This window comes from Alligator sinensis, unplaced genomic scaffold, assembly GCF_000455745.1.
Source record: "Alligator sinensis unplaced genomic scaffold, ASM45574v1 scaffold628_1, whole genome shotgun sequence".
Lineage (NCBI taxonomy): Eukaryota > Metazoa > Chordata > Crocodylia > Alligatoridae > Alligator > Alligator sinensis.
The window spans coordinates 1686248-1699658 of NW_005841873.1; the positions used below are offsets into that span (position 1 = coordinate 1686248).

General features: G+C 37.1%; 1 protein-coding gene across 1 annotated transcript in view; it reads right to left on the bottom strand.

Annotated features, from left to right (window-relative positions):
* Positions 1-13411, bottom strand: part of SFSWAP (splicing factor SWAP) — a 98221-nt gene that overhangs the window by 54440 nt on the left and 30370 nt on the right. Inside the window, 4 exon segments of the mRNA XM_025195655.1 lie at positions 542-716; positions 5054-5147; positions 5511-5642; positions 6304-6541. Coding sequence (XP_025051440.1) covers positions 542-716; positions 5054-5147; positions 5511-5642; positions 6304-6541 — 639 coding nt within the window.

The window sequence follows — 13411 nt, forward strand, 5'->3', positions numbered from 1 at the left end:
AAGCAAACAAACCCCCGCCCCCAAAAACCCCACCACAACACGTGCATGACAAATCTGAGATTTTCTGCTTCCTTAACTACCAGATCACAAAAATAAATCAAGGAGAGAGAAGGACAAGAATTAAAGTCTAGCATTTGTTTAAAAAACAAAAGATGCCCATAGATATGGCAACAAAGATTTAATTTATTTGCAAGTTTATTCCATATTTGCAATTTGGCAATATCTAAAAAGTTAAACTTGTGTGCACTCGCTAATAGGTAAAGTTATGAAAAAAGTCACTTCATTTTACACATTGGTTTTCAATGGCAAGCAATTCTGAAATTAAAATGTTGACATTCTACCCTCTTTGGTTTCCACCTCAAATCTGACATGCCAGAGTAAGACATGAATTAAATTATTCAGTTCGGTACTTTTTGATGTTTCTGACTGCATATACATTTTATTTTAATATATTCTAAGTCTTTTCCTTGCTAATTGTAGATTTGTTTCAAGTACATGCCTACCAAGAACATTTCAGCTTTCAATAGCAATACCAACCTACCTTTCACCAATTTGCCATCACTGATGAGTTTAGTGGCAGGTATGTCTTTTTTAATTGCTGAAGCTCCAGTAGCAAGCTCAGATGAATCTTCAGAGGTGTGATCCTCTGGAAGCTGAGATTCACTTGGTGCATCACCAGCAGAATCTGCTGGAACATCTTCTGATGGAGCCACTCCCTTTAAAAAAAAAAAAGATTAGGAATATTAATGACATCAGTTATTTTCTGAAAATAAAAAAATGAATATATACAAGCTTTAAGGCAACAACTTAATTGAAACATGTCTACACAAAAAAAAAAATTAAGCCATGCATTTTGACTATGTGAAAATAGTCAAATGTATTCCACCCAGATCTATTACGTGTAAGCAAATTAGAGATTTCCCACTTCATACAATAATATAACAGAGGTTTTGGGGAGGTTGATTCCTACCACACTCCATTTATTTCCATCCATGCAAACTAAATTTACCTACAGTCATTAAACTATGAGATTTGAAGGTTTTTCTTTTAAAGTAAAACACAACAAGTTTAGTTTCTAAAACAAAATTAAAAAACAAACAAACCCTCATGTTTCATTTAAATAAGTGTTTAACATCTTCAACTCTTAGAAATATTGAGCATTTGACAGTGCCAAAAAATAGAAGTGTTTTCACATCTTTATGACAAGAACATATGGCATTCTTTTAAAGGTAAAACAACTGAAGAAGAAAAAGAAGTCTTCTGAATTTATGTTTACATTTCAACAATAAAAGATCTGCAAATTCACTTGCCCCTGTATCTGCTAGAGTTAATGACATTAAAATAGAAGTTGGCTTATGGTAAGCAGTTCCATGTGCTAGAGTAGGTATCAGCTTCAGGTGATGTAAGAGTGAAGAAAGTCAGACAGAAAGAAGGCTTGAGATTATTTGCTGAGAATGTGGTTCTTGCAAAATACAAGAATAGAGTAGAACAGAATTAATGGGTTGGACAGAATTTGTGACAAAAGCGAGGTGGTTATGACCATGTCTCAGTGGAACCCAGATATCTGTGGCCTTTTGGAGACCTGAGTGTAAAGGTCATTTTGAATGTTAATGCTAACAGGGCCTTGTGGGTGGGGAGGGGGATTTTGAAGGTCTGCCTCCTTTTAGCAAACAGGAATGTCTGAAAACCTTCTTTCATCTAACTACAAATGTTTCCCTTTCAGTAGAAGTTTAAATGTGTGCACCTTAGATGGCAACTCAAAGACTCAGTTTGCCATCACTGTTTTATCACAGGTGGCATAAGTTCATACATGTAAAAAGTTAAGCAGATGTGAGAACATTTGCAGGACTCGAGATTAAGTACACCTGACACTTGATGGGAGGCCTTCTGGTTTTTCACTATCTGCTCTCTTTATCTCTAATTCTGACCACATCTGGAAAGATGACTGGTTGCTGGATTGAAACAAGTATATGAGGCCTGTATTCTTTCTTAGATCGTTTTTACTGCTTTTGCTTTTTTTCAAAGCTGCCATTACTTACCTCACTGGCAAATACTTTGGTTAACATCTTAGAGGCTAAAAGCTCTTCTGATTTCCAGTATACTCATGATGACCAAAGGCATACATCCATCATGCTGAGACCAACAATTATTACATGCCAAGCTGATGAATTGAAGAGGAGAGTGGCTAAAAGCCTGACATGGGAGGACTTCTGCATCCCATACTAGCCACAACCTTGCTTGCTCCTACTCTACAACTTTATGAAGTCAGACATAGAAACTAATGGAAGTTACCAAGTTAAATTAGAATGTATTTGTTATTTTACTTTGTAAAAAGAAAACCTTGGAATAAAACTTTCATTCCAACATTAATCCTACAAGAGTGAGAGAACTGAAGAAACAAATGCAGTACTATATACAGCGTGTAATACCAGTTCGATGAAAAGTTTAATTTCAATAAACTGGAATCAGAACTTGTGGTAGAAGTGATATCTTTTATTAGACCAACTAGATTTTTCCAAAAAGAAAAATTATTTAATTGCAAGCTTTAATTACAAGCACCCTTCTTTAGGCATAGGACACAAAATTGTAAGAAGTGGCATTTTCCAACATGAAGAGTTGGATCAGAAAGTTCCCAGCTAGCCCTCTTGTTAAAGTACTTTAAGTGTATCTGTTATCTAAGACTCAACACCCACACAAAATATGCAGGCTCTTTTCTTCAGAGGCTATACTTCTGAAAAACATAAATGTCAATTTTATTACAAAATAATTTACTTTTGCTCACATCTTGTTTAAGTTCTAAGAGTTTAACATTCTCCTGTTGTCTAACTACGAAAACAGTGAGAAACCAAATCAACTTTTTTTATCCTTGTTTCATAAGCCTCTCCAATGATACCAGTAGGTGTGGAGGGAAGGGGGGGTGGGGGAATGACACCAAGAAAATGATAGATCATCTCAACTGTTGTCTGTTTCATGTTATTTAACTTGCTAGAATAGCAGCCAAAGGCTTTACCATGCCTGTATCCTCTGAATATCACTTTCAAAATAGCAAATTACTAACTTTCATTGGTTGCTGCTTCTCTAATTTGGTCAAGAACATTTGCAACCAAAGTCTGTTGTTAAAATAACAGTCTACAAACATGATTCATGACATTATAATGAAGCATTCTTCTCTTGTAAAATGTACATCATAATATAACAGAAGGATACAAAACACACATTTCAAAACCACCTACTCTTTCAAGAAGTGAAACACTTGTGATAATTCAAGTTTTCACTAGATAATAAATCATATTTGCTAAGGAAGAAAAACAAACACTTATTTTTATTTTTTTAGAAGACAATGGACATGTGTATTTCCCCAGTTAGGCAAACTGCAACTGAATGTTTTTTCAAATGCCTATTATAGTGCATCAAATTCTTTTTTATTCCAGCAAGTACAGTTACCACAAAGTAAAATTTCTCCACTGCATTCAGAGAGAATTATTTAGTAGCATAAACTATGTTTGCATGTCTTAATCGTGAAATTTTATTCCTTTTGTTCCTTTTCAAAACTTATATACTTTAGATGCATTCCCAAGTTTATTCACACAAAATTTTGCATGGATGATAACCTAGCATATCACACTGGTTACACATCTAATCCTCATTGCATACTGCTGGATACTCTGTCTTTTTAACAGAAACTACTGGAAAAGATTAGTATCCAAAGAGCTGGAAATCTGCCAGCAATTTCAAAAGAGTAGTCTGATTAGTTGCTGATAATAATGATGCTACTGCCAGCAGCACTGGTAGTAACAACCACACTTAAATACTTTTTTTTTTTTTTTGCTTAATTTATAAAGTAAATTTATACAGCTTTAATCAATTTTAATGCATTGTTATTGTGGCTCAGACTAATACAACCTGCAAAAGCAGGCAAATTTGAAGGAAAGAGCTTTTTGCTATTCCTAATTCATTCTGCACATATTAATTATAAAATTAAATATGTACATTCATAAATTACACCTATAACTCCCTTAGTCTGTACAACTATCCAGCTCACCAGTGGAGGTGTCTATTACTAAACATTTAACTGCAGTCAGATTTTGCCTGTGGTCTCTCTGCGTACTAGTCAAATAAGTCTGCAACAGGGTACTCTTCCCCTAACCTACCTCCCTTCTTCCATGAGAACTTAGTCTATTCTGATGGAAGAGGAGCGGGGGAAGGAAGGGTAGGCTGGAGTAAAGTCTGAAACTGGATGGTATATTCGCCATGTCTAGGACCCAGCAATGTAGAATTACTGGTGTTCCCAATACTACAGAAGTGGTACATCTGGTTTCCAAAAACAGAAAATGGTTTTGGAATATTTGGTAGAATTTGCTCCCAAGCTAACAGCAAAATGTGTTCCCTAGTGACTGCATAGGGCTGACAGTTGCTGTTGCAGAGGTAAGAGATTATATCCATCTAGGATGCTTCTCTCTCTTGACCCACTAAGTTACTTTGAAAAGGTATGACAGTTATGCGCCAAATGTAACTCAGTTCTCCATCTTGAACTGTACTGCACGCGTGTGGTTTTCCACACAAGTTGACATGCAGCAGAACAGAGCGAGGCACGTTGTCATAATTCAGAGCAGAAAGTACTGCCAAACCGCTTTCAGTTAAAATGTCTCTCAGAGGGTCAGAAGACGTTAAGAGCTATCTTGAGGAGAACAGGGTAAGGCATGCAGCAAGGAGACACAAGTACAGTGCTTCTAAGTCTCACAGGACACCTGAATTCCAGCAAGGTTTCAGATCTCCATATGGCAGCCACCTAGTTTGTTTGACTCCCCCCATGCAGGTGAATCTAAAGATTCAGGATATTCTATTTTTTTCACTTCAATCACAAATACCAATTGCTTTTCTATATACTAGAGTAAGGAGCTAAATATGAGATCACATCACACTGTCTGTGTTAATGTTATATGAAATAAAATGCATCCAGCTCTTTTTACTCTCAAACCCTGTTTACAGAAATCTATTTTGCACATGAAAAGTCTTATTGTAATCTTCCCTTTCCCCAATCATACAGACTTACCTGAGAGCTCTCACTGCTCTCTTTTTGAAGGAAAAACTGTTTCTTAAATTCATAGTAGGCATTGTACTGGTGCCAAGGCTGCAGGAACTCAAATCTGTTAGAGAGAAGGGGAAAAGTAATTTGTGAAAAATATACATGAACACAGCAAATGCCAACAATCATTTACCATCTCACTACCTCAGGCACAGGAATACTATTTGATGTTCTGAAATATAATAGCTTATGCCTAAATTCCCATGGGATATATGCATTCAGAAGCAGGTCTTGAAGATTTTGAGTTTTAGGCAGTAAATGTTTCAGCATTATCTTTAAGTGGTTCCTTGAATTTTATTATAAAAAATTACAAAATGCACTTCTCAAAAGCATCTTCTTCAAAAGGCAGGCACCACCAATAAGAGTAGTTTAGTTGATTTTTTAAGGATACAAAATGAGAAGGTAAGAAAACACTTGTTCTTACCTCAGATCGTTCTTCGCACGAACACTGGTTTCAAATTTTATTCCATTCCTAGCAACATATTCAGCTAACTTGTCAATAACTGGTTGAATATCAGGGGGTGGGGGAATAATGGCAACCACTGGAGCAATTGTGCTGAAAACATCAGAGATACGTTACAAGACAATCAGCATACAGACAACATTTCCATAGTTTTGCTTAAGCAACAAGTTAATATGCAAGTTCACTCCTTGAACCCCTGTATATGTTCTTGAGATGAATACATTTCCATTCAAGCAAAAGGTGAGTGTTCCCAATTACAAAAAAAACCCCAAAACGCATGTAGTCGACTACTTGGTTCACATCAGTCTCATAGAAGTACAGTAAAGTACTGAGGAATCTCTGCAAATTTAACTGCACATATACTAGTACTGCAAAAGTTATTTTACATTGGTAAACAGAGTAGTGCTGTAAGCAATACTAGCTGCTTCAAAGAAAACAGTTGTTAGAAACATCTACAGTGAACACAGGCAATCGCACATGAATTGTTTTTAATGTAACACAGGTGCATTAAACATGTCCTCACACAGGGATCCATTTCACACAGAAACATTTAATATTTTAAATGGATGTTGCGTGTGGCAATAACGAACCAGGAAATTATAACTCATCCATGGTCAACCTGATGGCCAGCGACAATTTGAAAAACTGCTGCGCATACTGTCAATGGTACCAGACATTTCACTACATAAAGCCTTGACGGCTTAAAAATATTATAAAAGGCATGTATATTTCCTGTGAAATATAAATAGCATACCTTGCGGAGGTTGTGCTAGAAGTCAATCCACTATCAGCTTCAGCTGCGTCTGGGGGAGGGGGAGGTGTAGTACCAGGAGGTGGAGGTATAGTTGCCACCCCTGTAGTGCTTGATACAGTCACCCCTGCAGGCAGTGCACTGTAGTAGGTGGCAACATCTATTCCTGGAGGTGGAGGTGCAAAGCAATAGGTTCCATCAGGTAGCATGTAGTAGCTGTAATACATGGCGGCCACCGTCGCTTTAAAAAAAAAAGCCAAACAAACAAACAACCACGTCATACTTATTTGCATACTTATTTTAAAATCAACATATCAGACAGTTTAAAGAAAAAGTACACGGTAAAAAACCGGATTCCTTTGTACTGCCATCATGACTGGAATGTCACTTTGATTCACGTGGTGCCAAGTAACGTTATTTATTTATCTGGGGTAAAAAAAGGAATATTGTTCATGTCAACACATTTGATTAAATGAAGCAGACATGCTGAAGGCAGTAGCAGAGTTCATCCAAGGTCAACTGGAAAATGAACAAGCATGAACAGGGAGGGACATGAACCACTGAGGCCTGTGAAAAGCATACTAACCCACAATTAATTCTTCATAGCGCTTAATGTAGCTTGTAAATTTTTGCTAAATTAAAACCATATGTACTATCCATGTAGAAAAATTAAGTCTATGTTTTATACTCATATTGGATTTTCTGGAGGAAAGAGCAGAATCAGAACAACTGAGGGCTGATATTACAGTACAATTAATTTCATTAAAAAAAACCTGCTGTAAGTACATACTTGTTCCTAAGTCTTTTTTAATTAACAAAATTAAGCCTTACACATTGCTAGGATGAGGAAAATGTTCCCTTCAATAAACTGGCAAAGATCCACTTCAGTATTTCCCCGATTTTAAATATTGGCTATATTTATATTGCAAGCTTCTTGTTAAGGACAATTTGAAATAATTTACACTATTATTTCACTTTAAAGCTACACATACATGCACAAAATTTGGAACCTTCAAGATTGCAATAGTTCTGATATTTGCTGGCACATTATTAGAGGAACAGCAATTCAGAATACCTCACCAGTAGCTGGAATTATAGCCTCGTTGTTATAGCTGGAAAGTCTGCATAATTCATGTGCGCTACAGGCACAACAAAATTATGAAGATTTCACCCTCAAGAGGCAGAAGATGCCCAAATTCACAGCTGTTAATATGTTATTCTATTAATTATAAATGTATGAATCCCTCATTTATGAGACACGAGCTGAATATGCCATTGGTGTTCAGTTATGAACAGCGTAATTTTCACTCGTGAAAATTAGATGACTGGTCTCATCCTATTCCCAGTTTGTTTCTCTCGACATTGGAGGGGCCAGCCTCCGAAGTTCATTTCCTGACCATAACTGAGAAGTATGGAGATCTGAAGCATGGTTCAAGTTTATCCTAAGTCTGTGTCTGTGCTGCTTGGGTAAAGAGCAGATCTTACAACAAGAAGGATTCAGGACCAGAACAGCAGCCATACTGTATGCTATGTTTGAGATGCACAGATAAAACTGTGCGGGAAGTTTGAGGCAAATACTCGCAAAAGCCTGAATTTTAAATCTTGTGCTCTTATAAGCACTTCATTTAACTCATTTAAAATATAACAGTGCAATTACTTAGTGTGGTTTCTACTGCACCGAGGAATACTTGCATAGCTATTGTGAAAGAATCTCAAGAAAGCCAAGAGCACTTAGGACATATCTACAGCATAGCCGTAGCGCATCTTGGCTGAGCTGTTTGCAAGTATTCCCCACCCTCCATCTATCTAGTGGAAATGCATTCTCTCTTGGTGGCCACTTGAGACCCCAGGAGATGGGGATGATCCCAAACCATCATCCTGAAATTGGTGTGACATTAAGAAGCAAGTGAGGGGCAGGCTTGGGGATACCCTGCCTGGGATATGTTGCTACTACAGTAAAGGCATGACCTTAGAGAACTGAGTGCAAGGAAGGCAAGCCCAGGAGCAACTTGTATAATTAAGAGGAAGACAAATGGTAGCAACTGAACTAGAATTCAATCTCAGAGAAATTATGTTCAAGGGGGTCTATTAAAGTGAGAAAATGGAACTGAAGCTGAAGGGAGATGGCTACAGATAAACTCACATGGTCCATCTAATGAACTCAGCCGTGTCCCCATTCCTGAAAGCCAGCCACCCCTTCAGTTGATTTTACTTTTCTGCAGTGTAGATTAAGCTCTTTAAACACTGCCCCATCCTTGGACAGAGAAAAATGACTGCTTCCTACTGTCTGAAGAGAGTGTGAATTCTGAACTCACATTCTTTGCTTTAGCATTTAAAACTACCGATGCCCGATTTCTGGGACTTTGCATTTCCCTTTCGTTTGCAGTAGGCAAACTCTAGGCAAGTTTTCAGCAACACAAGAAACAGGACGCACATTTAAATTCACAGTTTGTCTACAATTAATTATTGCCCATCCGATTTACAAATCACAGAAACATGCTGGAACACCTTCATGCGCTGCCAAAGTTCAAAGCTGCAGTTTATCTTTACGTGACTTGAAACATACATTCTGCCAATTCATTATGTGAAGATCTGTGCATAACTATAGTAAATACCACATTTCAAATATACCTGAAAACTTTTTGACATATAAATACATTAGTATGCAGAGGTGGGATAGTTTTGTAAAACAGCTGTTTCTACTGAATTTATTCTGGTACACATTGTACGTAGCACTGGTTGTTGAAGTTCATGCATTTCTTCATGTTGATATTTAAATGGTCTAATTATCTGAATTTGCCCCTTCTTGGAGCAAATGCTTCCCATCATGCTTTTGATACATTCCCTTAGAGTAACAGTGTCCGAGCAGAAGAACAAAAATAAAAAGCAAAGCCAGTGCTACTATTCACCTTAAAGCACTGAACGTAATGGTACTAAATCACTACCCAAAAACTTCAATTCCATAGATGAACAGAATGGGATTACCTGGTCATTGCATCTACAAGCTTTTGATACAAGGCACCAGGCAACAATAATCCACAGGAAAAACACAGCGCTACTGCTTTGCTGCTTAAGGAGAAATTCTACAACTTATCAAATGTATGAAGATCTTTGGGGAGGGGGGAGGGAAAGACACTGTATTGCACTAAATTACTGGTCAAAAATTTGGGGCAGAGGCAGGGGTTGTTTGTTTTGTTCCTTGGGGATTTTCTGGCACAGAAATAGCTAAACAGTTGAAAGATAACATCTGAATTTTGTAAGGACATAAATGGAGGAAACTATTATGCTATACCAAAGCCCTTTAAATATACAAATCTCTAGGCCAAGTATTTAAATAAATATCTTCAACACCACAAGTTTCTACATACATAAGAATATTGTGTCATTCATTTGTTTGGAATTGGGGTAAACGCTGCAATATTAATTGTGACAGCTGGAGCCTGAGCGTAAGATGCACAAGATACTATCTGGGAATGGTTTAAACTAGCAAACCCAAAACTCTAGTAAAAAAATGCAGCATAAGCTCCTGAAGGCATATACTTCTATCTTTACATATGCATTTTGTTATGAAGGAAACTAATGGGAAATAAACCTAATGCTGCAAAATAGCCTCAAAAAGGGGGGGTCAGATTTGCCTGCGTAGCATCCTTTGCCCTCATTGTGCACCACTGCCACGGTTTAAACAGGTCCACTGACAGTGCCACTAACTACTATCCGACAACATATAATTTTAATATACTGGGGGGGGGGATTCTGAACATTCCAACTACTACACGTGGGGAGATCTTTAAGTGCCTCTAATTAGTAGCTAATGCCCAGTAGAAGAAAAATTAATTCATGGGCAACCTAGAGGTTGGATGTTTAAATGTAGCTCATTTGGAACAAACTGCTACAGTACCTACCTAAACTGTACTTTACCCAAAGGATTGCATCAAATTAGTGGGTCATCAGCTTTCAAAAGCAGTCAAAATCTCAACAAAGAATAGCCCATGAAATTAAGCAGTAAAATAAGGCAAGTCATGCACTTCTGGCCATTTCTGAAACATTTGTGATATCATAAGGCAAATCACCCGATCTCCAAATCCTAACTGACCTAAGCAGAAAAGGGCTCTCTGTATTAACATCTGCGTGTGGGAAAGTGCAGGATCAGAGCTAGAGAGACTAGTCACTCAAAACATACTATATAACTTGAGAAACTGCATCAGAAATGCTTATATTTATAAAATATTCATCAAAGAAACACAGTCATGTCTTAAGACACACACATCAGTATGAGATCCTTGTCACTCAAGCACAGGCCAGTTTAATAATACATTTAAACTGGGAATACTGATAAAAATCCTAAAACATTGACCAATGTCATCTGAATAACCACTAATGCATACAGTGGGGCAATACTACACCATAAAAAGAAACCAAGGTAATCATTTTATGCTCATATACAAGATTAAAAGCCCTTTGTAATTTAATTCAAGTTAGTGTAACTATGTACAGTCTTCCTATTCCCAAACATATTCTTCTTTTAAGATTAAAGCTTGCTGCTTCAATTATATCCGGTGACAAGTTTCACTATTACATATTTCAAAGTATTTTACTTTGCACATTTTAATGTTAATGCTTTTTAGTTTCATCTCATGTCCTCTCAGTTTTCCATTATGGAAATGCATACATGTTTAATGGTGTTCCTTCTTAACATGGTCATATATTGTATACCTTCACATTTTATATCTTCCTAATGTTCTTCATTCTGACTATGCTTCTTTTTTAAAGTTTTTTTTAGCAGAGAATCACCTCATTATTTTGTGCTCTTACACTGGACCTTTTCAATGTTGTTCTTTTTATGATGGAGAAAAAGCCATTTCTCTAGAAAAGGTTAATATTAGGTACAATTGTTAAAAATTATGAGTAAGGCTCTGCTATTTTCTTACATTTTAAACTGGTGTCCATTTCTTTGAATCAGACGGGGAATCTTATAAATAAATGACTTCAGTTTAAATGAATTACCGTCAGTAGCTACAATGAAGGAGTCTTATACTACGCAATTACATGTTTTATACCCTCTATGAATAATTTATCACATTATTTTTACTACTGTAGAAGACTACGTTAGATAATGTCACTAAAATACTTCAGAAATTTTTAAACCTGGGTAAGTACTTTACTGTTCCATAAAATCTTGAAGCCATTTAAGCAGCTGTTCTGCAACCTTTGGCCTGCTGAAGAGTAGCCTGATCACAGGAAGACAGAGTCAATTCTCATACACAACCTATGGTTAGTACTGCTTCTTTTAAATGTATACAGTAAATCAGGCAGGGAAACTAAGGATAATGAGCTGAGTATTTAGTGAGGCCAGTTGGTTGTTAACTGCTACAAAGTACATTTACAGTAAATATTTCTTACATAGCAATCCCAAAATGAGCTCGAAGTGAGAGGGAATGACTAATTCTTCTTCAAAACCACTTTAGAACAGTTTCAGGGAAAAAAAAAACAGTTGAAGGCACCATCTCATGCTGCGATTCCCTTAACAATGCCAATCTCCCTCAAAATTGTTCAAAAGAATAGCACAAACGTGACACACAGAATACCGAGCCAAACTGTAGTGTGTATCTGTTGGATAATTACTACATGTTTGGACCTTCAAAAAGTAAGAGAGATTTTTCAGCTTTATTTCAGTGCTTTGAACAACTTGGAATAAACCTAAATATTCTCCTTCAGGAACTCTGCCAATCCTGAATGCCGATTTGGCTGACAGCATACTAAAGGCTCACAAAATAAATTTAAAAATAGATATATCACCTTGGATATTAAAAACAACTTAGTTTAATATTCTTACATGCTAATGCGGTGTTTATCCCAGAAGATTTTCCGCCTGGGGACATGTTCCAACTAGCTGGACATATTAACAGATGTGTTTGCTCTTTCCAAAGTAGACGTACCCATAAGGAGAGGGAATGGATTTGTTTCATTTCCAAGGCTGGAAAAAGAGCCGCCAGCTGGACAGTTGATACTACAGGTGACTTCAGTCCTCTATGCATCTCAGAACGTGGAATTGGGACACATTCAATGCTCATCACCTCCATCCTTCATCCTGACCTGGGACTAATTCTCAGTTTGCATGCTCAAAATGGGAAACTCTAGCAAAGATTTTTGTTTCCCCACAGTCAAACGAACATCTTATTTCAATTTATTCAGATTCTCTTATTCAGGCGCAGATTTTTATGAAAACTTATGCTGCCTACACTTTCCATAGTAGACACCAAGACTGCTATCAGACCTAGATGAAGCCTGCAACAAAATTCAGCACATTTTAACAGTTTCTAAGCTTGCGAAGCCACACGAGCAGATCAATTTAGATCCAGCAGAACAGCAGCAGCAGCAGGTATGTAACAGTAGTAGGAGAGTAAGAAAACAGCACGCCTATCAGACAGTCTCTGGAAATTGGCACATCGGGGAAATCAAACCATCCTAAAAGTCAGCAATGAATGGTCATTTTTTTGGTTGGGGGGCATCAGCAAACTGGTTACTGGTAGTTACTATGGGTTTTATTTTAAATTTTGAAAAAAAAAAATAACACCATGCAGAAGATGATGCACCCCAGGAGCCCTAGGAAAAATCTGATCCTACAGGAGTAACGGTCTCCTGATCTACTTGAACACTGCCCTGTGGTAGGTAAGAGTTGCTGACCAGGAAGTGAAATTGGGCTCAAGAACATAAGTAAGTCAATACGAGGTTGCTAATTTTCAGTTTCATCCCAAAGAACAAGCAGAGCCTTTAGGTAAATATTATACCAGGGGAAAAGTCAATACAGAGTATCACTTGGTGGAGATGCTAGAAGCTACTGCCAGTTTGAAGGGAACGTACCGGGCTGGGAAAGTCTGCCACCCAAAAAGCACTGGTACTTTATCCGTCAGTTTAATAGAGATATAGCAAAATACACTCTCCAGGTTCGACGAGACAGAACCATCTTAGGGATTTATGGATGCAGAGGGTAATGAATGTGAATGATACCTTACACATGTCAATTAAAAAGTAAAATATTAAACATTCACCTTGTTAATAAGTATATATTCATATAATCTAGACAGTGACATTATGTTGAGTGAATATATTT